Genomic DNA, 25,866 nt, shown 5'->3' on the forward strand with positions numbered 1-25,866 from the left:
GTCTAATATTATTCAATCAATGAATTAGAGTATTTTTGTTATTTTAATTCATACTTAATAGAAATTTTTTATGAAATGATCCAAATAAATGATAATGGACAAATTCAGTCACCACTTTTATTAATTTCAAATATCAAGATCAAAGTACGGAATTATATCTATCTCATAAACTATTTTAGCTAAAATACTGTTTATCAATGTGTAGTGGTTAAGAAGAGAGATTGGCCAAGATTAAAATTTAAAGGACAAGTAACAATAAACTGTAAGTTCTTGATGTGTTTTTGTAAGATTTGGATGAAGTCTCTTTCTCATGCATCATCATATCATGTACTAAAATATAAATGTTTTAATATTTTAATAGAACTGGATTCAAAGCATTTTCTATGAATTTATCATCTTGGATTCTTAGGCTTGGAAGAATGATTGGCTTGATTATAAATCCCATCTTAAAAATATATTTACTTTACTTGGCCTTCCCCTTTCTTTTGTGGGGCCGTATATTTATTCGTTTGTCTTGTCTTGGATTGAATTGTCATCTTTGATATGTCATTGGAGGATACTCAAACATGATTCGCATCAAGTGCCATAATAAAATTGATGGCATTTTTTAATTTTTAGTCGTAAATTAATTGTATTATAACATTTATTTATCTTTGAAACAAAAAAATAATTGGCAACTAACGGGAGCAATTTGTGTGAAATTAGTTCACTGCCATTGTGTGGTTTCATCCAGAACATGATGTAACACTAAGGGCTGGTTTGGAACTGAGGTGCTTTTATAAAAAGTGAGTATAAAAAAAAACTGAGCTCAAAAACATGTTTGGTAAAAACTTAAAAATAACTTATTTTCATAGGTTTTGGTGAAAAGAAAGTTGAAAACGTGAAGTAGTAAAAATGAGTTTATTCTCACAGCACACTAAAAACAATTTTTTTTTAAAAACACAACAATACCAAACCAGCCCTAACCTCTTTCCATATAAGTCATACTTGAGGCTAATTGGCACCGCTCAAAACCCTTGGTCCAAGGATTGTTTGCCCTTCCACTTCCGGTGCCCTTCTGTACCATCCTATTTGTATGGTCACGGTTAAACCATGTCAACATTTTATATTACTATTCATTTTTGTCTTATTATCTCTATAAAAAAATATATAATATTGATGTGACTTAACTGTAACCACACAAAACGGGAAAACATCGAAAGTAGGAAGATAGACAAAACTGAAACCCGGTCTTTGGATTCGTATAAACTCACCTAGCAACCAGTAATTAGTTTTTCTCCGGAAAATAAGAAATGATTTCAGAAAGCCTTAAAATAACAAATAATAAAATTAGAGGGTTAAAAAAAAAAAAAAAAAAAAAAAAAAAAGGTATGAAACAATTATGAAACGCGAAGAATATATGTAAAGCTATAAAAGTTCAAAATGAACATTTAAATCTGAAAACTAGCTCATAGTAGGGATGACAATTCTAACCATTAAACTCGATAACCGTGGATAATTGTGAATGGATTGGATTTGGATATGAAAATTCAGGTATGGTTTGGATATGGGGAAAAACCGTTAACTTTATTCGATTATGGTTTTGGATATGGTTATAGAGGTACCTAATTCATATCCGTACCCGAATCCGATCGGAATATTATATATATGTATATATTTGATATATATTATATTTTATTCAATTATGCCTTTCGAAATCTTGGAATCATGCCCACAACGTATTCAATTATTCCTATCCCTATATTACTAATTCATTATATATGCATCAAACCCTATACTATCTTTATTATGCATTAAACATCATACATGGGGCATACCAACAACCTTATCAATTCAATACTCTTATTGTTATACTCAACCCAATTAATTCATTGAATCATTTTATATATCAATTATCAAATGTTCCAAGGTTATCAGATTCATCTCTCTTCAAAAGTCCCACTGTCAAGAAATTGATGCATGTTGTAAGCTCAATAGGTAATCTTTCATTCTTTTTCATGTTATTTGATTCATGCAAATTATCAATTAGCGTCAGTTTTTCAGTTTATTACATATGTTATGAGCCCATAGAATTATGCAAAATTAAATCAATAATTGTCTTCTTGTTTGTTGTCATATATTTAGTTTACATGTTTATCTTCCCTTCATATTTGTTTATGTCCTATTTTTCTTTTTTATTGGACCAATGTATCATATTGGCTTATCATGAACAACTTCAAATATATATTGTTATGTTTTTTGTAATTGGATGTGGCTATTTAATGGCAAAATTAGTATCTACTAAAATTTATAGTGTGTCAATTGGATGAATATAATTTTTTTAATTTTTTTTTTACGAAGATGGATATAACCGATAACCGATTGAAAATCCGTTACTCGGTGGATATGGTTATGGATAATCCCCGATGGTTATTTTGCGGTTATGGGTATGGTTAATTTTCATGGTTATGGGATGAATATAACATTTTTGTCCCCAAACCAAACCGTTGCCATCCTCATAGTCACCTATAGCATTTCAGCACGCAAGTTGTTGATGGAACAAGTAGGAAAAGATACAAAAAGAGGGAAAAGGATCTTGTCGGATCTTTTTTTTGGGGATCTTGAGAATTTAGTGATAGTGATTATTAATCGTACATCGTACAATCATAAATTATTTTAAAATTTAAAATTAAATATAGGTAGTACCTAACGAAAACTGATACAATGGATCATCATCATGGAATTCTCAAGATTCTCATAAAAATAGATTAGGCGACAATCCTTTTTGCAAAAAGAGATAAAAAGACAAGAAATCACCAGCTTTCGTGATTTCAAAGAGAGGAGAAAACCCTATTATATCAGAAATTTAAAATATTAGGATTTTCCTTCTTTTTTTTTTGATAAAAAGTAATGAAAATGATTTAAAAACATTGAATTTTAACCATAAGGATAGAATAAAGGATAAAATAAATAGTACTATAATTAACTTTTTAATATAAAGATATAGTATTTCGTTAAAATGAATAATACCGAAATTTTTTTGTTAAAGTACTTTTCTATCCTACCAAAGCCGATAACTTCCTGTCATTTCCATTTTTCACCCCTTGCTCCTTGCTCTGTACTACTTTCCCTCACACGACCGGCCTAATTATTAATAGAACAAGCTAAAGCAGGAAAAGTTAAGGCGTTCAAAAAAAAAAAAAAAAAAAGCAGGAAAAGTTAAGGAAAGTGACGAAAAGGCATGAAATCATTGGCCTCGATGGTTTTGGGAAGAGGAGAATAACCCATTATATAGTAAATAGTAAGTTTTCTCTTCTTCTTAACCCACACAGGCCGATAACTCCATGCCATTTCTGTCTTTCCTCTTACTCCTTTCTCTCTATTTTACTACCCACTTTTTTTCTAGAGTAATTTTATTCATACTATATTTTTATACCACATTTCTATACAACCTTAGGTGATATCTGATGTGGACAACCACATCGTTTAAAAAATACGGTACAAAAACATGGTATGAATAAAATTACTTTTTTTCCTAAGCATGAAAAGTTAGTGAAAGAGACGGAAAGGCAAGAAGTCATTGACCTGAGTGGTTACGGAGAGGAGGAGGAGAGACATGGAGTTATTTGGTTTAGTGAATTGAGAAGAAAAAACAATCCATCTTGACTCTTCTCTCTTGCTAATTTACCAGAGCATGGGCTTTCTGTTTTAAAAATAACAAAAGATAGGCCCATATACTGTTGGTATTGGGGAGAAGCAGACTATATTTCTCTCTTTTTTTATGGAAATAAAATCATTTAGTACTATATAACTTATTTTCCAGGTATGATTTTTAATGGTCTAATGGTTTTGGCCATTTGTTATCGAACGTTTTTGACATAAGGCTATCGATCCCCCTTCTTCTTTTGGTTCCCGCCCTCCGGACCTGGTTTTATATGGCGTTTTCTTTACGTTTTACTTGATATGATTCGAAAATGTTTCTCATTTTCGTGCTCGATTGACAAAAGAAAAAAGGAAAACAAAAGTAAATGGGTAAAACGCAACACAATACGACACCACATATTGTCAAATTTATAACTAGGCACGATAAGTTAACATATTCGTTTGACTTAAGCATAATCTCACCTAACAATATGACGAGTCATATTGTTAGCTATGAAGATTTTATGAAATCCACTGTCTGCTAAAGCCCATAATCTCATGGAATTGGAAATTTTTTAGGGCTAAACTACCAATTTGCCCCTCGAACTATCACTCAACTTTCGATTTCCTCTTGAACTTTTTAATTGGAAAATTAAGGACTTAAACTAATTTTTTTGGCCAATTTCCCCCTACCGTTAGTTTTTCATCGATTTTATCCAATTTAACGTTAACTCTTATCATGTGCACACTACGTAACTCTCCTTTGTGGACAAAAGTGTCACTTCACTAGACCTTTAAACACAAAAGTTATAGAATCACACATATTTGCATAGGTTTATACTTTAGAAATCTAAGGTTTTCAATTATTTTAAAGAATGAAGCGACCAAACTACCCACACTTGTTATGCACATGCTTCCATTTAACAGAAATTTGGATGGAATGAATGAAGATTAACAGTAGGGGGTAAATCGGCCAAAAAAATTAGTTTAAGTCCTTAATTTTTCAATTAAAAAGTTCAGGGAGGAAATTGAAAGTAAGGTGATAGTTCAAGAGGCATATCGGCAGTTTACTCAAATTTTTAGTGTATCCGTAAACTGATGCAAAAATATCAAAAATCATAATATAATTAGTTAACATCTTTTATTTCAAGTTTCTAATTAATTATATTATTACTCTATGCAACCTCACCGAATAACAATAACTAAGGAAAAAAAATGGTTTTGCGGTGTGGTGGAGGATCTTTTAGGGTCAAATTCAATGTCAATTTCACTCACAAATAAGTAGTTTTATTATAAATAAATAAAAAAAGAATTAATGAAAATAGTTAGAAAACTTTGAGTTTTAACGATAATGATAAAATAAAAAATAAAGTGAATAGTATAAGGATTGATTTTTTAGTGTAAAAATATATTTTTTTGTTAAAATAAATAATACCGCGAGTTTTTCGTTAAAACTTCGTAAAAATAAAAAGAAAATAGTCAAGGCAGACACAAGCCAAACTTTACACTTACCATTACAAAGGTTAACTTATTTAAAAGGGTAATGTAGAAGCTTTACATCGTCACAATAATATTAAACAATGTGGAATCATAACTTACAAGGACATGAGCGACTTGATTACTTTCTTTAAAAACGTGAGAAGACTGAAAATGCATTTGGGACTTGATTTGCAAGGTTATCGTGTTATTGCACATTTTTTTTGTTTTTGTATGCTGAAAATACTGTTCAGTATATTAAAATGTCGTAACATTAGTAATTGAAAATTTAGAAAATATTGAATCACTTAAATTATTGTATCAAATCACTTTTCACATCAGTATTTCACTTTCACTTGCCCTGCCTGTTTTCAAAAGGTTACAGACAAATTCATTGGAATTGCCACAGACAGGCGTGCCTTGTACGCCACCAGACTTTTTTTTTAATATTTCATTGGCCTTTTGACCTTTCCTGAGTCCGAAGATATTTGATTCGAATTCTTGAATTCTTTTGATTCCCAAAACAAAACGTAATACGAAATGGAATAGGATCCTTTTTGTGTAGATCGAAAAAATCAAATCGTATTCGTTAATTCCACATCTTCTTATTAAAAATTATATTAAAATTTTAATTTAAAATTAAATATAAATAATATTTCATAAAAATTAATTGCATGATACTTGAAAAATATACATGATTAATTAATTCTCGAATCTTCACAATAATAATCCGAAGAAGATCCTTGTTCATATGAAATATTCATTTATCAAAAACATAAAAGGTTCGGGTATAATAAAGAAAATAGTACAAGTGACTTGTACCATAAGGAATTAGATCCGTTCTGGACTTTCGTGTCCATAACTTAAGAATCAATTCATTAATTGGTGTGAAAAAAATGAAACTTGTTGATTTTGTGTGATGGGTCAAGAAAATGAGTTAATAAGGACCGTTAGATTAAATTTGTGCGGTCCAGATGAATTGATACTTATACTCTGAACATTAAGATCAAGAGCCGATTCAATTCCTTACCTTAATTAACTAAGAGTACCCACCGTAACATACATCTAAGAGTATTCGCCATCATCTAAATCGTAAAAAATTATTGACCATTAATGAGGACATGTTCATCTTTAAACTATTTCTCCTCTCTAATATTTGTTTTCTGTTCAAATCCCCTCTTTTGCTTCAGTTTCTTTAGTTTATTATAAATTATTGGGTAATACAGAACCACCTCAACTATTAGGTCATTAACAATTTTATAACTCATTTTTAAAAAATTTTAATGTCATATCTTATCTATGAATTTGTTACAATTTCATACATTCCGTCAGTTGTCTATCAATTTCTCTATTAAAGTACTGACGTGACATAAGACGAAATCCACTTTATATTAAAAAAATTAATTAAAAAAAAAAAAAAACGAAACTCAAATCTCATCACCCCCACCCCCAAAACCCCATCATCTTCATCTTCTCGTCCACCCTCCCCTCCCCCGTCCCCCGTCCCCCTTAAAAACCTTCCTTCCAAATCTAGAACCCCACCCCCACCTCCCCCACAATCCCTCCTTTCTCTCTTCCGAGCCTCCCACCCACCTCCCTCTCCTCCACTCTCTTCACCTTCCCTCCCATTCAAAAGCTAACAAAAAAAAAAACGAGTTGAGGTGGTGTGGGGAAGGAAGGGTTGGTTGGGGTGTGACGATCTGGACAATCTGGATTCAAATTTGTTTCTGATTTTTTTTATTTTTGGTTAGATTTTGAATGGGAGGGAAGATGAAGAGAGTGGAGGAAAGGGAGGCGGGTGGACGCTCGGGAGGGAGAAAGGGGTGTGGGGGTGCGGTTCTAGGTTTGGAGGGAAGGTTTTTTTTTTTTTTGGGGGGGGGGAGGTGTTGATGGAGGGGGTGATGGGATTTGGGTTTTTTTGTTTTTTTTGTAATAATTAATATATAAAATGGGTCCGTCTCATGTTCGTATTTAACAGAATAATTGACAACTAACTGATAGAAAGTGTAACATTGCAACAAATTCGAAGATAAGGTATGACATTGAAACTTTTTAAAAATGAGGTATGAAACTATTAATGATCAATAGTGAAAGTGGTTATGTGTAATTTACCTTAAATTATTCTAATCACATAGTATTAAAGATCTAATAGTATTCTTTTTTACTTATTGTAAGTAAGAGATTTAAGTTCGATACTCTTCAAAACTAAACTTAAATTACATTATTACTAGTTAATCATAAAACTTAACTTACTATCTACTTAATTAATGTATATAATATCATTTTGTTAAAATCAAAAAATATAATTATCCTATTAGTTGTGTAAAAAATACAAAAGAGAAATTGATACTTTCCGGGAGGAAAATCTGGGGGCTGGTCCAGTTCCAACCGGAAAAAAGTCTTTTAATTTATTTGATCTTCAAGCAAAACGGTCTTTGCTTCTTGCTGTATCTGCACTAGACGGACTTACTAATTAATTACTCTAACTGGAAATAAATTATATAACAAAAGAGTTCAAACAACTCCTCGTATTGCCAATTGAATTCTATAACAGAACCTCAATTTTATTCATGGTATCAGATTGATCAGGAAGCTGCAAACGTCTTGTAGATTTCTTGAAAAGAGATTCAACACAAATTTTTTAGCATAAGATAATTGGAGAACGTAACACAGAAATATAATTAAGAAGCTGCAAAGAGACTAAATTCTCACTGATAAAGTTACCATACCTTCCAGCTTTTAAATTAATAGATAAATTAGAAAATTGTAAACAAGGCATAAGATCAGAAAATGGGCAAATTAAAGTAACAATTAACCAAAAACAGAACAAGCAAAAATAGCTTTCTACCAAAAAACACAGATTAAAATTATTCCGATAAAATTATTATACATTTTATGAAACTCATCTCTTTCGCCTTACTCCGTAAATTATCTCTTTTCGCTCCCGCTTCCTCTCTCAACTTAAAAAAACAAAGAAACGATTTGCTAGTATGTAAGTTAAAATACGCAAGAGGGGAAAGGGAAAGGGAGAAACTTTAGCAAATTGAAGGAATGGGAGGGATAGGAAAGAAATTCTCTCTTGAATTTGGAAAATAGAAGAGAAGTTTCTTCTTTCCTACCCTTCCATTCCAACAACTTCCTTAAAGCCTTCCTATCCCACCCGTCTTTCTCACTGGAATTATGTGGATTTTGTTCACCTCCTTCTGTTTATATACGCAGGGAATGGTTGTGAGGAAGAAACGCGAAGCTTCCTTTTTTTACCCTTTACCATGCTGCTACCCACCAAACCCTAATCTTTTTAAAATTTTATTTTTGAGAGATTATATTCCCATTTCCCACACCTTTTTATTTTTTAATACTCTACACGTCGTTAACACTTATTAAAAAATATTAAAATTTCAAAAGACGTAGAAAAAGTAATTTAAAATGTGAATATAATCTCTTTTATTTTTTTAATGTGAAAATTAACCTTTTCAAATTTCAAGTTCATCTTTTCCAACTTGACTAATAACAAATGTAGATGGCATCGCAATCCTGTTTGTACATTATGGTCTGGTTCGGTTTCCAACTTGATTAGTAACAAAGCGTCACATGGATTGTGAAATTTGAACGTCACGTTTAAAATTTGTTATCTGATTTAGAGATACTTTAACGTTATTATTTGATAAATGATGAGTTTCTCAATATATGTACTCATTCTTAAAGTCCTAGTATCATTTTGTTAACAACTAATATTATCTATATTAAGGGGTAGAGAAGTAAGTTAGGCTTTACAATAACCTTTTGAATTCACTTTTGGCAAGAATCGAACTTGTGACCTCTCATTTACCAGTGAAAGAAATATTACTAGACTGCAATACCAAGCGGCATCCACTAGTGCGTATATTATATGTATTATTTGCTTAAATCCTAAAGGTATCAAATGTATGCTCATTTTGATCTCTTGAATTTTGAAAATTGTCCAAATATAATCCAAACGGAAAAATTATGTACTTTTGACACTCAATAAGTGTTTAATATTTTAGATACTCATTAGTATGTTACTAGTAGCATATTATATATTTTCATTTGCTTAAGTTTTTAAAAGTGTCAAACGCAGGCGGTCATAAATGTAACAATTGGCTTGAAGCCAATAAAAGTTACACTTGTATGAATAAAGAAAATAAAACGAAAATTTGTTTAAAAATTAAAAAGTTAGGAAATAATAGGTTAGTCATATTATATATTTACTTACCATATAAGGATTTCCCCTTAGCTTCGGCAATTTTGCAGTGTTCTGAGTGTTGTGATCGGTGAGCCCGTGATTGCATGTCTTCAACGGACATTTCAGGTGCTACGTGGAGCCCCTGGATCTGTCGACGTGATTGGGATCATTAGTAAACCTTTGATTAACGTGATTTTTGATAGACTAAATTTTACAAACCAAGCACCAATAAATGCTTAAGAGACGGCACAGACACGGACACGGACATGGCACGCGTAGGTTATAAAAGGTCCCACGCGCAGAAGAATTTGGCTAAACATTTGTCTTGTAAATGTCAATGGACCACACGGACACGGCATGGGTTCACCTTTAAGATGATGGAGAGAAGGTGGTGGGACATAAAAAGTAGTGGTTAGTAATGAGCCACTTTTTGGTGCTTCTTGTCACAATATGGCCACACCGAAAAAGATTCCTTCAATTCAGAGTTTGAGCGTTACGAACAATAAATTTTCTTTCTCAAACAATTCATCTCTCACCAAGTATAAGAATTCGTCTGAATATGTATTTATAATTACTGAAAACATTTTTAGAAAAATTATTTTTGAATTTCAAAAGCATTTAAAGTGTTTTTACAAAAAACACTAGTTATGTGTTTCTTGCAGAAATATCAATTATGTGCTTTTTCTATGAATCACTTTAAATATTTTTCTAAAATTTACTTCCATCTCTAAAAATTAGTTCTAAAAATATTTTCACCAAAAACGATTTCAGTTATATTAAAAGTACATTCAAACGAGCTCTAAACGTTAAGAAGAATCTTAAAATGAAACTTTTGTTTAACTCTCCGTCATTTTATGTTTTTAACATAATTATAATGCTAATATTACAAAATAATGTACAAAAAAATATGAGATAGTAAATGATCCGTTGAGAGTTTTACTTTAAAATAGTCTATTTAGCATTTCCCATCAATTAATGGCATTTTCCGTCTAAATGTCAAACGGACCCCACGGCATGGAATAACTTTTAAGAAGATGGAGCGAAAGGTGGAGGTGGGGACACAAGAAATCCAGCGGCTAGCAATGGGAAAGGAATCATCTTCCTCATAATTCATCAAAATTATGGGATATATGCTATTGACGGCTACAAACAAAGACTCATTTTATAAGTTATAATAATTTCAACTGGTTGATAGATTTTTATCGGTACGAATCTCTTGATTTGATGGATTAAGAGGAAATGATCCGGAGAGTTCAAGCATTGCAGACAATAAATTGTCATTTGCTTATGGTACACCTAAACTCTATCTATTATTATAGAGCAAAAATTTTCATTGTGACCGAAACACGAATAATACATTACGTGTTTTTATATAAATAGTGAAAAATTTTGTTTTTCAAGTTATTAATTTTTTAACCCATATATTTTATTATTTGTATAACAATACGCAATGTACCATCTCGTGTTATAGTTAAATTGAAAAAATTTCTCCATTATAGAGAGAAAATAGTAAACTTTTTATTTAAGTCTTCAATTGCGTCTATAATTCAAACTATCCTTTCTCTTAATAGAAATTAAAAGAGAAATATCGTTTGTCATTTTGAAAAAAATAGTAATCATTTACTAACAAATAAATAGAAAAAAAAAAGAAAAAAAAGCTTCTCAAATGTTTAGTGGCATAGGAAAACTTTGCCTAAAGTTACTCTCTTTTGTTTTGCTTGTACTCGGAAAAATAGTTTTGGTTCACATTTTCGGCCAAGATAAAAAGAAGAAAAAAAAAAACTAATAAAAAGGATTTTAAATCTTTGCATTTTAATAAAAAACCATACACAAACTTTATTTAATAATAAGAACAAAAACATAAAAGAAAGGAAAAAAAAAAAAAAATTCTCTGTGCGCGCGTCCAAAAACTCCATCAAACAACTTCGCTTCTAACCAACTACTACCCCCCAGCTTAGACAGTTCTGTCTTCTGGATCATTCTATTCACAACCGCATCAGCTCTCCCACCTTGTAAGTTTCCTTCATGTCCCGTTCCCTTCACAGACCACGAAATACAAAGCTTGGCGGGAAGATCAAGCACCACATCATGAACATCAACCTGGGCACTACCACCAAGCTTCACATCCTTTTGTTCTTGCTATAAAATGCGCTTTCGTTTCGGCTTTACCATTTTTTATAGTATCCTACAAAAAGATAACAGCATAAACAAACCCAAATGAACAGAAACGCGGAGTGTCATACTAAGTACTGAGATATACCCGCAAACGTGTACCAAGGGAGAGTGGAGGAGGAGCGCATGACATGTTCGCAGAAGGTGGACTTGCCGGTTCCAGGCGCACCCACCAATATTACTACGACAGGCTTTCCTTGCTTTTCTGACCCTGTCAAAAGCGCATACTGATTTTGTTATCACCGAAGGTGACGACGACCCAGGATGATATCCATGTCCATGTTTTGGAAGACTCTGCGTGGCACGTTTGAATTAGTAGTATAATAAGTTTTATAAACAGTATCCTAAATTTTTATAACTAGTGCAGTAAATTTCATAAACAGTGTGAAAACGTATGCGTCAGCACATCAGATTTTTTTTAATATTAAAATTTTATCTTTTTCATTAAAATTTAAGTTCTTTTGTCATTTTTATTAAAATTTAAGAATTTTTCATTAACATTTAAATATTTTTCATTAAATAAAATTATACCATAATTTTTTATTAAAATAAACTTGATCCAAACCTTTTCCAAGAAGGTTCCAAACAAAAAAAAATACTAATATTAGGTAACATTGAAAGAAGTACAAAACTTAAAATAACTAGTCTAGCATTAGAAAATTCAGACCAGTCATTAGAAAGCGTTTGAACTTATTAAGAAGCTCCGCAAGCTCATGAAGATTCATTTAGCAATTTAAATCTAATTCGGCAAGCCTATCAGCCGTAAAGTTAAGCTTTAATACTGCAAATTACAACTTTAGTTCTCTATGAACAAATTTCTACACTCCGAGAGAAGAACCGTAGAGAAGATGACTGAATCCACAAAATGGGCAAATCAAAGTGACTAATAACCATTTTACCAAATAAATGTAACTAATAACCAAAAGCATAACGAATAAAGATGGAATAGAATTTTCTCCCATTCTAATTTCTATCATTTTTCTTCCCCTTCTATTTGAAGGTTTGAAGGGTTACGTTTAAGTCACGTTAATATTTTATGTTAATTTTTTAATTAGCAGAATAACACAAAAAACAATCTGTGAGAGAAAGGGTAGGAAAATGATGAGAATAAGAGGGAACATAATCCTATCTGCAAAAGACATATATTAACGAAGGAAGACAAACAATAAAAATGAAAATGAGATCACATCAGACAAGTTCAGAGCAGAAGGAGAAGCTGATGGAGGATAAGCAAGGGAAAGAGAAACAGATGCAGAGGGTCATTAGAATAAGCAGTTTTGGGGATAGCTCTTGAAATAATTTCGTGTTCTTCCCAAAATCCCTGTTCTTACAGATTTATGCAACTCATCTCTTTCCCCGTACTTCATAATTTTCTCTTTTCACTCACGCTTCCTCCCTCAACCAAACAAACGATTTGCTGGTATGTGTGTTAAAATCCGCAAGAGGGGAAAGGAAAAGAGAGAAACTTTAGGAAATTGAAGGAATGGGAGGGTTAGGAAAGAAATTCGATCTTTAGGATTTGAGACCAAAAAGAGAAGTTGCTTCTTTCCTACCCTTCCACTCCATAAACCTCCTCATCGCCTTCCTATTCCACCCCTCTTTTTCCATGTCTTTAGGGTTCTCCGATGCTGCACACCCCTCCTTTATATATGGGAATTGGGACGTAGAAGAAGGGCCAAGGCTATTTTTCGTTTCCTTTTTTGCCCTTTCTTCTGTTACTACCCTGCCCTAACCCTACCTACCTCTCGATTTAACCTTTTAAGTTTTTTTATTTTTTATTTTTTTATGTGAATATTAGCTTTTTGAACTTTCTCTTTTCGTTTCCATCTTTCCTTTTTTCCAACTTGACTAATGATGGATGTGTATGGCTCTTTATCTAACGTCAAAAGAGAATCACATCTGTACAGGATAATGCTATATTTATAATTTATTTATTCATCATTTATATTAGGCATCACCTACTAACATATGTAGATTCCATTTTTATCACAGAAGTAAAATAAGTGATGGTATGAATAATATTTTTGATCTATGCATCTTAGTTTGATTAATATCAATTTTTTTCTCTTTTAACAACTGGTAATTTAACTAAAGTTATTTATAATAGAAAATAATACATGATGAGTTTGATGATAGGAATAACATTTTGGATCTATGCATCTTAGTTTGATTCATATCAATTTTTTTTCTCTTAACAACTGATAATTTAACTAAAGTTATTTATAATAAAAAATAATACATGATGAGTTTGATGATAGAACTAAGTGTAACTTGTAGAAGTAGAACTAATGTGGAGACATAAAATAGCTTGCTTTCTCGTTCAATGGAATCATATCTACCGTGACGCAAATTTTGTGTCAAATGCCATTACCTTTTTAGAATATAGTTGCAACAATCTGTATATTTAGGATGGCTGTATTCTCTATCAAGCTAAAAATGCTCTGTTATATTGCTCAAGTCTCGGGAGTGCACCCGAGACTACTCCTTTATTAAATTTCCTTTTATCCTAAAAAAAAAAAAACCAAAATACAGGACACTTTGCAGGTAAGGCGTGAGGTGTCTTTGGTAAATTCGCAATAAGATATAACTGAAAATAAAAAATTTTTTGGGATAAGGGACATTGAACGAAAGGTCATGATTTGGATTGGAATTTGGAATCCGAGGCGGATGCTTTGGTATTATTCTTCCTCCACCAAATTATAATAATAAATGGTCTATAAAAAACCAAGCACATATTAAAAAAATAAAAAGCTCACGAGAAATTGTGAATTTTAATTTACCAGGATGCGTCGAGACTCTGAACAAAGCACATTTCTCGCGTGCAACAAAAACAATTGTTCACTTACGTATTTACCCATAAATATGGGTAGTTTCAGTTTCAACCTGTTCGATTCAAACTTGTTTAATTTTTGTTTGATTCGATTTATTTTCGATTTTATTTTTTCCTGTTCGATTTCAACTTTTTCCTTTCGGTTCAGTTATATACATTTAATTTATCGACCTAAGAATGCAATTATGCTTGCCTTTTCAGGGATTACATGCATGAAAATGTGATAAAATTTCAGTGTGCCCTGTCTAGGTTTTACAGTACATCAAATCTTGAATGCTATCTCTTTTACCTTCAATAATTCTTTGTATAGTCCTTTGATTATGGGTGCAATGATTTTGATGGGTGTCATGGTGTCATCCACCATGTGATGTACCTGGTTATCCAAGAATGGAGAATCCATGATCTATGAGCATGCTGCTCTGGCTACCAAAAATATTTGAAATAGGAAAATTGGCAAAGGTATCCGGAATAGAAAATCTGGTAATTAATTACACACACACACATACATACATACATACATATATCAGTTCGGTTTGATCTAGTTCAATTTCTAAATCACTAAAATCAAAATCAAACCAAGCAATTTTAAAAAAAAAAAAGCGTATGATAAGGTCCCAAGAGACATTCTTTGGAGGATTTTAGAGACAAAATGAGTATGAGTAGCATATATCTAAGCTATAAAGGATATGTATGATGGAGTAAGGATTGCCGTAAAAACTCATGAAGAACAATCAAAAGCTTCTCGATAACTGTAGGGTTACATCAAGGTTCATCTTTAAGTCCTTTCATTTTTGCATTGGTAATGGATGAGTTAACGGGACATATTCGAGATGATATTCCTTGGTGTATGCTTTTCGCAGACGATATAGTGTTGATAGATGAAACTTAGGAATAAGTAAATGCGAAGCTTAACCTTTGGAGAAAAGTGTTGGAATTTAAAGGTCTTTGCTTAAGTCGGTCAAAGACAGAGTATATGGAGTGCAAGTTCAGTGCAAACAGAGGCTCGAATGAGTTAGGGATGAGGATTGGAGATCAGGAAGTACCAAAGAGTGACCGATTTCGCTACCTAGAATCTATCTTGCAAAAGAACGAAGAGTTGGATGGAGACCTCAACTATATAATATAAGCTGGATATATGAAGTGGAAGAGTGCATCCGGCATGTTGTGTGACCGTTGTATGCTACTGAAGCTCAAGGAAATTTTTTATAGGATGACAATAAGGACAACAATGCTACATGGCACATAATGTTGAGTGATGAAACATCAACACGTACATAAATATGGTATATCAGAGATGAGAATGTTTCGTTGGATGTGTGGGCACACAAGAAATGATAAGATTAGAAATGAGAATATTCGAGGTAAAGTAGAAGGAAATTGAAGGAAAGATGAGAGAATATTGGTTATGGTAGTTTGGACATGTAAAACGAAAGCCTACTGACACCTTGGTTAAAAAATGCGATTACGAGACATAAGTTCAGGGGCGAAAGGGTAGAGGAAGACTTAAGAAGATTTTGGAAGGGACTCTAAGAAAATATTTAGAGTATGTGGATTTAACAGAAGATGTGACACAAAATCGAGAGCAATGACGTTTTAGGATTCATACAGTTGACTTCACTTAATAGAAAAATGCTTTGTTGTTGTTGTTTTGGTTTGGGTTTGATATACGGTTCGCTTTTTTGAAACCACTCAAATAAGTATGGAGTTCTACGACAACCATCACACAGTAACAACACAACGGTTTTTTAGCCAAAATGATCCTTGAGGTTTGCATAACACATCACTTTGGTCCATGGGATTGAAAATCAATATAAATGGTCCCTGAGATTGTCCACCATCCATTATTTTGGCCATTCTGTTAAAAACTTTGTTAAGTGTTCTAAAGCTCTTGGCCGGAAGTTTGATCAATTTTCAAAGCTTCATAACTCAATCATTTCTTAACCAAATTCGACTCATAATATATCAAAATGAAGATAGGAAAGTGTAGAACAAGATTATACTTATCTCGAAGCCCAATGGTTTCTGAAGATGACCAGAAAATAGCCTGAAAGGTGACTGGTTTGCGGGAAAACTGGGAAACTCGCGGGAAACTAGGTAAACTTCAAACGTTCATAACTTATTCAATACTCAACGAAATCGAGTGATTTAAAAACGAAAATCACAATTCTCAATAAGAAAAAGATAATGATGCCTTTATCGAAGGCTAATTCACCCTGGTTTGGTCAAAAAAGGGCTCGAAAGTGGCTAACTTGAGACCAAGACATCAACTTTCAAGCTGTTTACCGGCCAAAGCGCGATGATTTGGCCATCAAGAAAGGTACCATTCTTCGCGTCTTGTCGAGAAGTATGATTTTCATTTTTGAATCACTTGATTTCGTTGAGTATTGAAGAAGTTATGAACATTTAAAGTTTACCCAGTTTCAGACGAATTTTCCAATTTTCCCTCGGATCAGTCACATTTCAAACTATTTTCCGGTCATCTCCGGCAACCATTGGGCTTCCAAATAGGTATAATCTTGTTTGACACTTTCCTATCTTCATTTTGATATATTATAGGTCGAATTTGGTTAAGAAACGATTGAGTTACGAAATTTTAAAAATTGTTCAAACTTTCGGCCAAGAACGGAACTTAACAGAGTTTTTAACGGAAGGACAAAACTAATGGATGTTGGACAATCTCAGGGACCATTTCTACTGATTTTCAATCTCAGAGACCAAAGTGATGTGTTATGCAAATCTTATGAACCATTTTGACTAAAAAGCCTAACGTAGCCTAATTAAAAATGTTTTCCAATCACAAACGTTATTTTAGACCAGTTTCTGGAGAAATTTTTAGTTGTGACGGGAACACAAGTGGTACACCATGTGTTTTAATAGGAGTGGTGAGAAATTTTATTTTTTAAGTTATTAACTTTTTAGCATACATATCGCACACTTTGTTACATCCCGGCCCGGGGCGGATCACTTCTCGGCCCCGCTCCACCACCGTAGTATGATATTGTCCGCTTTGGGCTTACCATTCCCTCACGGTTTTGTTTTTGGGAACTCACGAGCAACTTCCTGGTGGGTCACCCATCATGGGATTGCTCTAGCCCCTTCTCGCTTAACTTCGGAGTTTCTACGGAACCCGAAGCTAGTGAGCTCCCAAAAGGCCTCGTGCTAGGTAGAGATGAGAATATACATATAAGGATCACTCCCTTGGGCGATGTGGGATGTCACAATCCACCCCCCTTAGGGGCCCGACGTCCTCGTCCGCACACTCGCGACCAGGGTTAAGTTCTGATACCAAATTTGTCACATCCCCGCCCGGGACGGATCACTTCCCGGGCCTGCTCCACCACCGTAGCACGATATTGTCTGCTTTGGGCTTACCAAAGCCTCACGGTTTTGTTTTTGGGAACTCAATAGCAACTTTCCGGTGGGTCACCCATCATAGGATTGCTCTAGCCCCCTTCTCGCTTAACTTCGGAGTTCCTACGGAACCCGAAGCCAGTGAGCTCCCAAAAGGCCTCGTGCTAGGTAGAGATGAGAATATACATATAATGATCACTCCCCTGGACGATGTGGGATGTCACACACTTTATATAATAACATGTAATGTACCATTCCGTGTACCGATTATATTAAAAAATCTCTTTAGTTTTTTATACATAGAAATATCATTGTTTCTAAATTTCCGATTAGAATCATTTCTTATTTCTGAATAGATATTTTTTGTCCACATAGCACCCATTATCTTGAGATGGTTTTGGGGTGTCCGTCATATTTATTTTACCGTTCCAACCGCTTCAATTCCACAATACTTTAACATCAAACACAGAGCCTGGTCGTGGCTGTAGCCGTAGGTCGGCAAAGGCAATAGAATTTCATGCATTTTCTCGATGGCCTTGGAAATTCCATGTCAAAATATTGCTGGATATACAGTTTGCACCATAAAATAAAATATAACGAGAAACAATTTCAGGGAAGTGAAACGAATATGATGTAAATTTAATCAATTTCATTTATGATTGAATCCAACATATTTATAACTAATTAACAGAAAATAAAGGAAAAACACAGGAAATAGAAAAGGAGAGGGTAAGAGATCTGACGACTTTACCAGCACCCCAAAACGCATAAAATAGTGAGAACTATTTATTTAGAGAAAAGGTGGGAAAAGGAGGAGGCAGAGGAAATCATGGGACTTAGTGGCATCGGTAGGAGGAGATGGAGGACTCCAGATCATCAGGTTTTCTCACCGAGCAACTAAGTCCAATAACTTCCTCAACCTCTTTCTCCTTTTCCCCTTCTCTCATATCGTATTTTTCATTTCTCCCTTTTTTCTTTTCCTTTCTTCACCAGACGACGAAAACAATGCTCGCCTTACTCCCTCCCATTTATATACACACACAGCGTGACGTAGCCCTAGTTTCATATATGGGCCGGGTTTTTTGACCTAATGAATATGATTCATGTTTGGGCTGAGCATGGGCCTTCTTTATTATTTCATGTTTTTATTGTCTAATATGCTCTTAACTTTTTTTGCTCCATATTTTCAATCTACAAGTTTTACGTTTGAGCAAAAATAATATATGGTTTTATCTACACACCGTCTTTTACTTCTCACAAACTTCTCTTATTTTTCGATCGCCAGATTTAACAATTGAAGAATATCAATGGATAAATATTAATTTAACAAAAGTGTGTAAGAGGTAAAACTGAGTGATACCACTACACAAAATAAATTCATCGGGTCTAAAATTCATTTGGTGGGCCTAATGGCCCCATATGAATGGGCTTTTAGTTGCCCCTCGAAAAACACATTTTACAGAATAAATAATAAAAATAAAAATATAAATAAAGAAGTTGTAGTATCATATGCAGGGCAACAAAATAAATTCATTCAAAGAGAATGTGCAATTTAAAAGATACATAAACGTGCAAAATTCATTCCTTATAGTGGAACAATATAACAATATTAAAAAAACAAAAGAGGCTTAAGAGCTCATATCTATGAAGAAACACCAAACACCTCATGCATGAAGAAGTATATACGATGATACTTCCAAATGTTCAAATTTAGTTGAACCCGAATCAACTTGTACAAAAATGAGATAGGAGCTCATATCTCTCTGGGTAGAAACCACGTCTTTTCTTCACCTTCCAGACCATTTTTCTTCGCCTTCCACACCATTGCCATTGAGTCTTTACACATTTTACCTCAACATATTTATTATTTACCGCAGGATATCATATGAGACTAATTAGTTTTTATTTTGTTTAAGTCCGTATTTATACTTACTTCATACCCGATATATACCATTATATACGATATCTGCCGATAGGAGGCATATGTAACGTAAACATTTGGCTCTTCATCATCATACTTATTTACTTTGCCTGTCCAGATTGAACTGCCTTTGACTGGGCTTGTTTGGAACCATCAACTTCTCATTCTCGGTGAGGGCGTGGCGGAAATGGCAGCGGTGACCGTATGGGCAGACAATACCGGAAAGCACCATCCTGCAGACGTTGGTCTTGTAGCGCGGGTGGCGGATCACAGGGCGGAGCTCCTCAATCCCATGTGCAAACTGGCAGTGATCGCCGTAAGGACACTCTCCAACCTCCTGCCACTTGTTGCACAGCTCTGTCTTGAACATGCCTTGGTTGTAAACTTCCAATTCCACCGGTGGCTCCTCCTCTTTCACCCCTATCGGAACGAACACTTTTTGCTGCACCAACCATCGTCATCATCAGTTCCCACCACCATCATTACACAAAATCAAACTGAAAGTTAATACACTGTTTATTCAACAACTGTTTGTCCGCATCGAAATTAGATTAAGAATTAAGCAAATTAAAAAAGCCTAAACTAAAATAAAAACCGCATTAAAATTAGACTGAAAATTATAATTTTATGAATTAAATTAAATAAAATTCAATAGTGAGGATATAGGAAATGGGCTTACCGAAGCATTGAATGTAGTGGCGGTCCCAGTCCGGGTGGCAGTGCTAGCACCGGCTTGAGCGGCCTGAGCAGCCTTCACGTATCCGTTAGACCTCACAGAAATGCTCTTAGGCAGCGAAAACCTCTCCGCATCAATATTCTCGGCGTCGCCGCCTTCGCTCTCAATCACACTCGTAGGGCTCTCGTCGGACACGTCCTGCTCTGCTCGTTTGTCATCAGTTCTCATGTCGCCAAGTCCGCTTACGATCCCAAACGGCGTCGTTGTCCGCATAGAGGAAGGGGAACCGAATTTTTTCTGTACTGAGGCGTGGATGAGTAGACTGAGGTGCTTGTTGAGCTCGAGATTGAGAGAGCGGAGATGAACGTTCTCGCGACGGAGCGCGTCGGCTTCCTCGGAGGTTTCTTGGAGGTGCTTGAGGCAGCGGCTGTGGCGGTTCACCATCTCCTGATGATCTTGAACGAGGATCGAATGGTAGAGTTGGCGGTGGCGGTGAGCTGAAGACGAGTCGTGGTCCGATTCTTCGACGTCGTATCGACTTACCGAAGGCTTGCTATCGAATATAGCGGAGTAGAGGGAAGCGAACACGGCATCGTCTGCGCTAGATTGCGATTTGAGTGGCGATTTCGGCATTGCAGATGTGGCGTGGCCGCCATAGGCGGTGGAGGAAGTGTCGTTTTGCATCTCCACTGTCGTCGTTTTACTGCACCTGAATTACAGAGCCAACGCAAAAAAGCGTTTAGTTCAATTCGCGAAAGAAAAACAAGAAATCTATCGCTTTATAATCAAGAAAAGCACGTAAGCAAACAGGAATTGTACCTTTTCTCGAAATTCCGGTTCAATTTCTTCAATTTTACTCTGAAATTTAACAGAGGAGCAGTGTTCTGAATCTCTGAAGCAATCTAATTAATTATTGGAAACAGATCTAGATTCAATTTCACATATATTGAAAAATAAATAGAATTTTCAAAAAAATTGATGAGAAATCGATCGAACGAGGAATTAAAGCAGAGACTAAAAAGCTGTTTGGATCGAGAGAAAACGAAGAGCAGTTGTTTACCTTCAGAAGCAACAGAAGATCTTCTCCTCTTCCTCCTCCTCCTCCTCCGGTTGGAGTGAGAAGAGTGACGAATGGAGGTGCTCAGGTACGGTGGAGGAGAGATTTGGAGGGAAAGGGGAGGAGCAAAACGGATTTGAAACTGTTTTAGACAAAGCGCTTAGCTGAATGCTTTATCAGCTTCTCAACCGAAGCATCCTAGTGTTTTTTACCTGATCTGTCCTCATTGTTAGACCGGCTTTGTTGTATTATGCAGGGTTTTTTGGTCATTTACTAACATCGGTTGGTTAGGACTGAACTACTGAAGAGCAGGAAGTTATATCTTCAGCTACTTTGAGCCATTGGATTTTGATGGATTTGATCGAACGGTTTTCAAACCTTTCCGGCCCGCCAGATGCGGGGCATGATGAGATTCAACATACACGCGCCCGCAGTAGATAATTTATTCAGTGTGTTCACCCACGAGGTTAGATTGACTGAGTGAGTGCCAACTCGTAACTAGTTCGCAACAAATGTTACAATTATCAAAGGGGTAGAGAAATGCCTAAGGAGACTTGAAAATAGATATGAAATATTTGGAGTTAACGAAAAATTTGATCCAAAACGAGCGTAATAAAGTTTTAAGATTCATACAGTCGATCTATTTAATAGAATAAAACTTTATTATTGCTGTTACTTGTTTTGGGTCAACAAATGGGTTGATCAACCCGCAAATTGTTACCTAAAATAATCCAACACCTCATATTTTTACTTAGAAGATTTAGAAATGTTATTGCGTTCTTAATATAATATCAGCTTTATTTGTCCAATATATATATATATATATATATATCAGCTTTATTTTGTGAACAATGTACATGTTGGATCTTATATTCGTACGAATTTCAAATCAAGCAACATGTTTTTATTCATAATTGGCGTCCTTACACACGTGCACATTGTACTTTATTTTGCCTTTTGGGTAAACCGGTTTTCAATTAACTTTTAATTAAGGTGGTTAATTATTTAAAAAACCGATTAGGACGTGAGTAGCATTCAAATGAAAGACGGAATCCAATCATCGCTTTCTATCGGTTATGGTTATGGGGAGGAGGTTGCTTGTTTAACACATCCACTGGCATAACAACCTGCCATCAAAATCTACTATCCAATGTTTGGTAAGATCGATCCCGAATGCCTCCCTCCCAATAGCATGTTTTCTCAGCATAATTAAGCTTCTTCTTTATTCAAACAAACTGCTAAATGGTTTTACTGTCATTTTCTTTACAGTTTGGCTGTGTTTTCCACGTAGCTTCTTATGATTCAAACATTATCTATGAAATCAAATTGGAAATCATTAGTCTTCCATATGTAACAAATCAATGGTAACAATTAAGATTATTCTCATGATACTGATGATTAAAATATCATCAACTTGATTGTTTTTTACAAAGGTGATCTTTAAACGTGAATTAAGAACTCGATTATGACATGTGTACGGTGAAATTCGTTATCACAATTGGGTGGACAATGAGGCACACTCTCAGAGTGGACGTAAGTAATTCCTTAATTAAGGCAGTGAATTTTGTACAACCAATATGTCACGTACCCTTTCATACGTTGTGTACATTATACTAGTACATAAATGAAACACAAACACTATCTCCTATTTTTTATTCATGGAATACTCATTACTAAGATAGATAACGAGAAATGTGTTGGATCTTATAGCTTCTATGAATGGTAAGAGCAAATACTTAACTTCCGCCCAAGAGAATAATGGATTATCTTCCCTTTGAATTTGCAGCATAACTTTCATGAATTGCGGCTCTGCATTTGTAATCGTACTTCTGCTAAAAGGAAAAAAAAAAACAAAAACACCACACAACATATACGTTATATTTATTTAAGAAAGAAATAAAAGAAATGAATTTGATTGATGTTCAGAGACCTCCTTTGCTCTAGCATGGCCCTCATATGGTACATATTGATCAGCTCCAAATGACTCCTCGAAGTTTCGGAAAATCGAATCAACGTCAGGAGTATTGAGATCAGCATGATCGTAAGTTTGTTCTTCACAAACGCCGAGATCTTGCATATTCTGAGACCACAGCTGCAAAATCAATCAATTGAAAATTCTTCAGTGCACATTCAGCCGAATAATTCATAGATGTATGTTATGGATTGATTTACTACCCGCAATTTCAATTATTTACCTGACTATTTTGCACTGGACTTCTGCAATGCCAAAATGATTCTGTATAAAATGGAAGTTCTTCATTAGATTCGAATTTCCGGCTTGAAGTAGTACCGTTGTGATGATGCACTAAAGAACGTTTATCATGACTTTGTTGATCATGAGCAGATACCAGAAGCGAATTAGGGTTATTCTCCTCACACAGCTGAAGCCTTTTCAAATCAAGAATCTGATCCAGAATAAAACTGTTACTAGAGCTTTTCTGATATTTACCTCCATCTCCATGGGAAGATATCTGCAAAAGATATTAATACCAAAAAAAAAAAAAAAAAAAAAACCCTAACTTTTAGGAACCGAAAAGTAAAGTTTGGCTCGTCATAGAAATTCCAAGTTTACCGCATTTCTGCCAGTACTGGTGGACAGATTCTCATTCAGTTTGAACCCCCAAAATGCTGCAAATTCCTTGGCGGACGGGCAACCGGTATAACTGCTGATCATGGTCCGTTTCTGATGCGGCCTTGAAGAGTGCCGGTGCAGGCTCTGGTCGCATACACGGCACATAAACATCCGGTGATCCAAACACTGATCGTCGGCTGAACGGTATTTGCACGAATCGCATAAGAGGGTTCGCTGATGGGAGTCGACAATTGGGTTAGCAGAATGGACTTTTGCATCGCAGGAGAGGCAAAGACGTGCAGCGTCGGCTTCACAGTACACAACTGGCCTCAAATCCAAGCACAAATCACAACTTTTCTTCATTGGGTTTGACCTCTGTATATACTTCACCAAATTCCTCCAAAGATTCAAATTGCTGCAGCAGATATTCATCACATCAGTGGTCACTGGACTTGAACTGACCTGTTTTGACTTAATTAAACAAAGTATAAACTTGCCTTTCTTTTTAATTAACTAGCAATTGTGCACATACTATGCATGTGCTTATCAATTCAACATTTATAAACCTCAACATACAGCTTTGTTTTTATTAATTCATCGTTACTAAATTAAACACTTTACTAATGATTATACGTAATTTATGCAGCAACGAAATGCTCTTGCAAACAAATAGAGCGTCGTTAGTTCATAAAAATAACGTCAGCATTTTATTAAAGTTAAGCCTTTGAAACGAACAAAGACAACTCTCCCTACGCAGCGTTTTATTAAACTCAAGCCTTCAAAATGTCAGTGTGTTGAGTTTTAAAAGAGAAAGCAAAACAACTCCTCTTCTTCGCGAGTTGTAGCGACCCCCGCATGCATTGCATCTAAATTCAGCTAGCACAACCTGCACAGATAATTGAGGAGTGCTCGGAGGTCCTCTCAAGCCTTTCTCCATGACTCCCGTTGCTCCCGGGACCACCGAGTCCCTCTCTAGATCCGGCCCTAACCCAATCGATGGATAAGCTAAATGTGTAAATGTCAAAAAAAAAAAAAGCCTAACTTCAAAACAAATTGAAGGAAAAAAAGGGATAAACAGCAACCTCAATTCGTCTTAGGCGATCCAAAGATTCCAAACTGAAAGAAAACACTAAAAAAATCCCCTGCATGCGTATAAATTAATCCCAAAAATAATTGTAGTTTAAAATTCAGAAACTTAATTAAAAACCCTAATAAGTAAAGATAAACTAAAACCTATCATTTTATTTCCTGAGAAAAAAAAAAAAAAAAAAGCAGTCTCAGAACGTCTACTGCGTAGAATTTTGCACTAAGAAATACAATTTTTCCCCGGAAAAAAATCAAGGCTCATGAGGCTGACCTTCTTCTCTTGTGAAGGAGCTGCCGCTCAAATGTTCATGGCCTCTTCGAAATTATCTTTGGCTATATGGGGGGACGTATAAAAGTGAACCTTTTTTATAAGCGTAATATTCCGACATGGGTAATGGACAGCGGGTCCCACCGGCGGTCTGAAGGGATGTTCTTATTGGTGGATGAAGAGACGGACCTGCTTCCACCAATGGGGATTTGACAGCACTTGAGCTCTGTTAGGTATTTCGGCGCGGGAGTTAGGACTGAGTTGTGGGCTCCATATACCCAACCACACGAATAGCCAGCTGCCAAGTACGGATTTCCGTACCTCCTTTATCCATACTCCTCTTTTGTTGATCTTTTAATTTTTTTAAATACAAATAGTTGATGTCATATTTACTTTTCGACGTTACATCCATTGTAATTTTTTTTCAATTTTTTCAGTCAAAATCTTTTCTATGATTCTATACTTCAATTTGTGAGATTTAAAATTATTGAAAGTGGTCTATGAAAAATTAGGGGTGTGCTATTATACATCATACTTTACTTCTCACATACCTTTTAATAATTTATGTCTGTTAATCTTTTTCAATTCATCCGATTCAATGGTTGAAAATTAAAAACGTGTGTGAGAAATAA

General features: G+C 34.7%; 2 protein-coding genes and 1 long non-coding RNA gene across 7 annotated transcripts; all 3 read right to left on the reverse strand.

Annotated features, from left to right (window-relative positions):
• Positions 1 to 11,094: 11,094 nt before the first annotated feature.
• Positions 11,095 to 13,515, reverse strand: LOC125471908. The gene is made up of 2 exons (XR_007254005.1): positions 11,562 to 13,515; positions 11,095 to 11,486 (listed from the first exon to the last, which is right to left on the reverse strand). It is a non-coding gene; the product is annotated as an uncharacterized LOC125471908 (long non-coding RNA).
• A 5,649-nt stretch (positions 13,516 to 19,164) lies between these two features.
• On the reverse strand, positions 19,165 to 21,850 carry LOC103947083 (zinc finger CCCH domain-containing protein 15-like). 2 transcript variants are annotated; one of them, XM_048573086.1, is made up of 4 exons: positions 21,312 to 21,850; positions 21,071 to 21,109; positions 20,255 to 20,960; positions 19,165 to 20,017 (listed from the first exon to the last, which is right to left on the reverse strand). In XM_048573086.1, the coding sequence occupies exons 3-4, from the start codon at positions 20,933 to 20,935 to the stop codon at positions 19,673 to 19,675; spliced, it is 1,026 nt and encodes a 341-aa protein (XP_048429043.1). In that variant the 5' UTR covers positions 20,936 to 20,960; positions 21,071 to 21,109; positions 21,312 to 21,850; the 3' UTR covers positions 19,165 to 19,672. The 2 variants fall into 2 exon arrangements, with proteins under 2 accessions (XP_048429043.1, XP_009356203.2); XM_009357928.3 differs by having other exon boundaries at positions 21,071 to 21,153.
• Positions 21,851 to 22,836: 986 nt separating this feature from the next.
• Positions 22,837 to 25,311, reverse strand: LOC103947084 (putative zinc finger protein At1g68190). Of its 4 annotated transcripts, XM_048572883.1 has the most exons (7): positions 25,238 to 25,281; positions 24,963 to 25,022; positions 24,767 to 24,864; positions 23,881 to 24,295; positions 23,504 to 23,779; positions 23,239 to 23,400; positions 22,837 to 23,140 (listed from the first exon to the last, which is right to left on the reverse strand). In XM_048572883.1, exons 4-7 carry the CDS (start codon positions 24,241 to 24,243, stop codon positions 23,072 to 23,074), a joined length of 870 nt encoding a protein of 289 aa, XP_048428840.1. In that variant the 5' UTR covers positions 24,244 to 24,295; positions 24,767 to 24,864; positions 24,963 to 25,022; positions 25,238 to 25,281; the 3' UTR covers positions 22,837 to 23,071. The 4 variants fall into 4 exon arrangements, with proteins under 4 accessions (XP_048428840.1, XP_048428842.1, XP_048428841.1 ...); XM_048572885.1 differs by lacking the exons at positions 24,767 to 24,864; positions 24,963 to 25,022 and having other exon boundaries at positions 23,504 to 23,713; positions 25,238 to 25,311; XM_048572884.1 differs by lacking the exons at positions 24,767 to 24,864; positions 24,963 to 25,022 and having other exon boundaries at positions 22,837 to 23,137; positions 25,238 to 25,311.
• Positions 25,312 to 25,866: the final 555 nt, after the last annotated feature.

The sequence above is a fragment of a genome, unplaced genomic scaffold (genome assembly GCF_019419815.1).
Source record: "Pyrus x bretschneideri cultivar Hongxiangsu unplaced genomic scaffold, Pyrus_bretschneideri_v1 Contig63, whole genome shotgun sequence".
NCBI classification, from domain to species: Eukaryota; Viridiplantae; Streptophyta; class Magnoliopsida; order Rosales; family Rosaceae; genus Pyrus; species Pyrus x bretschneideri.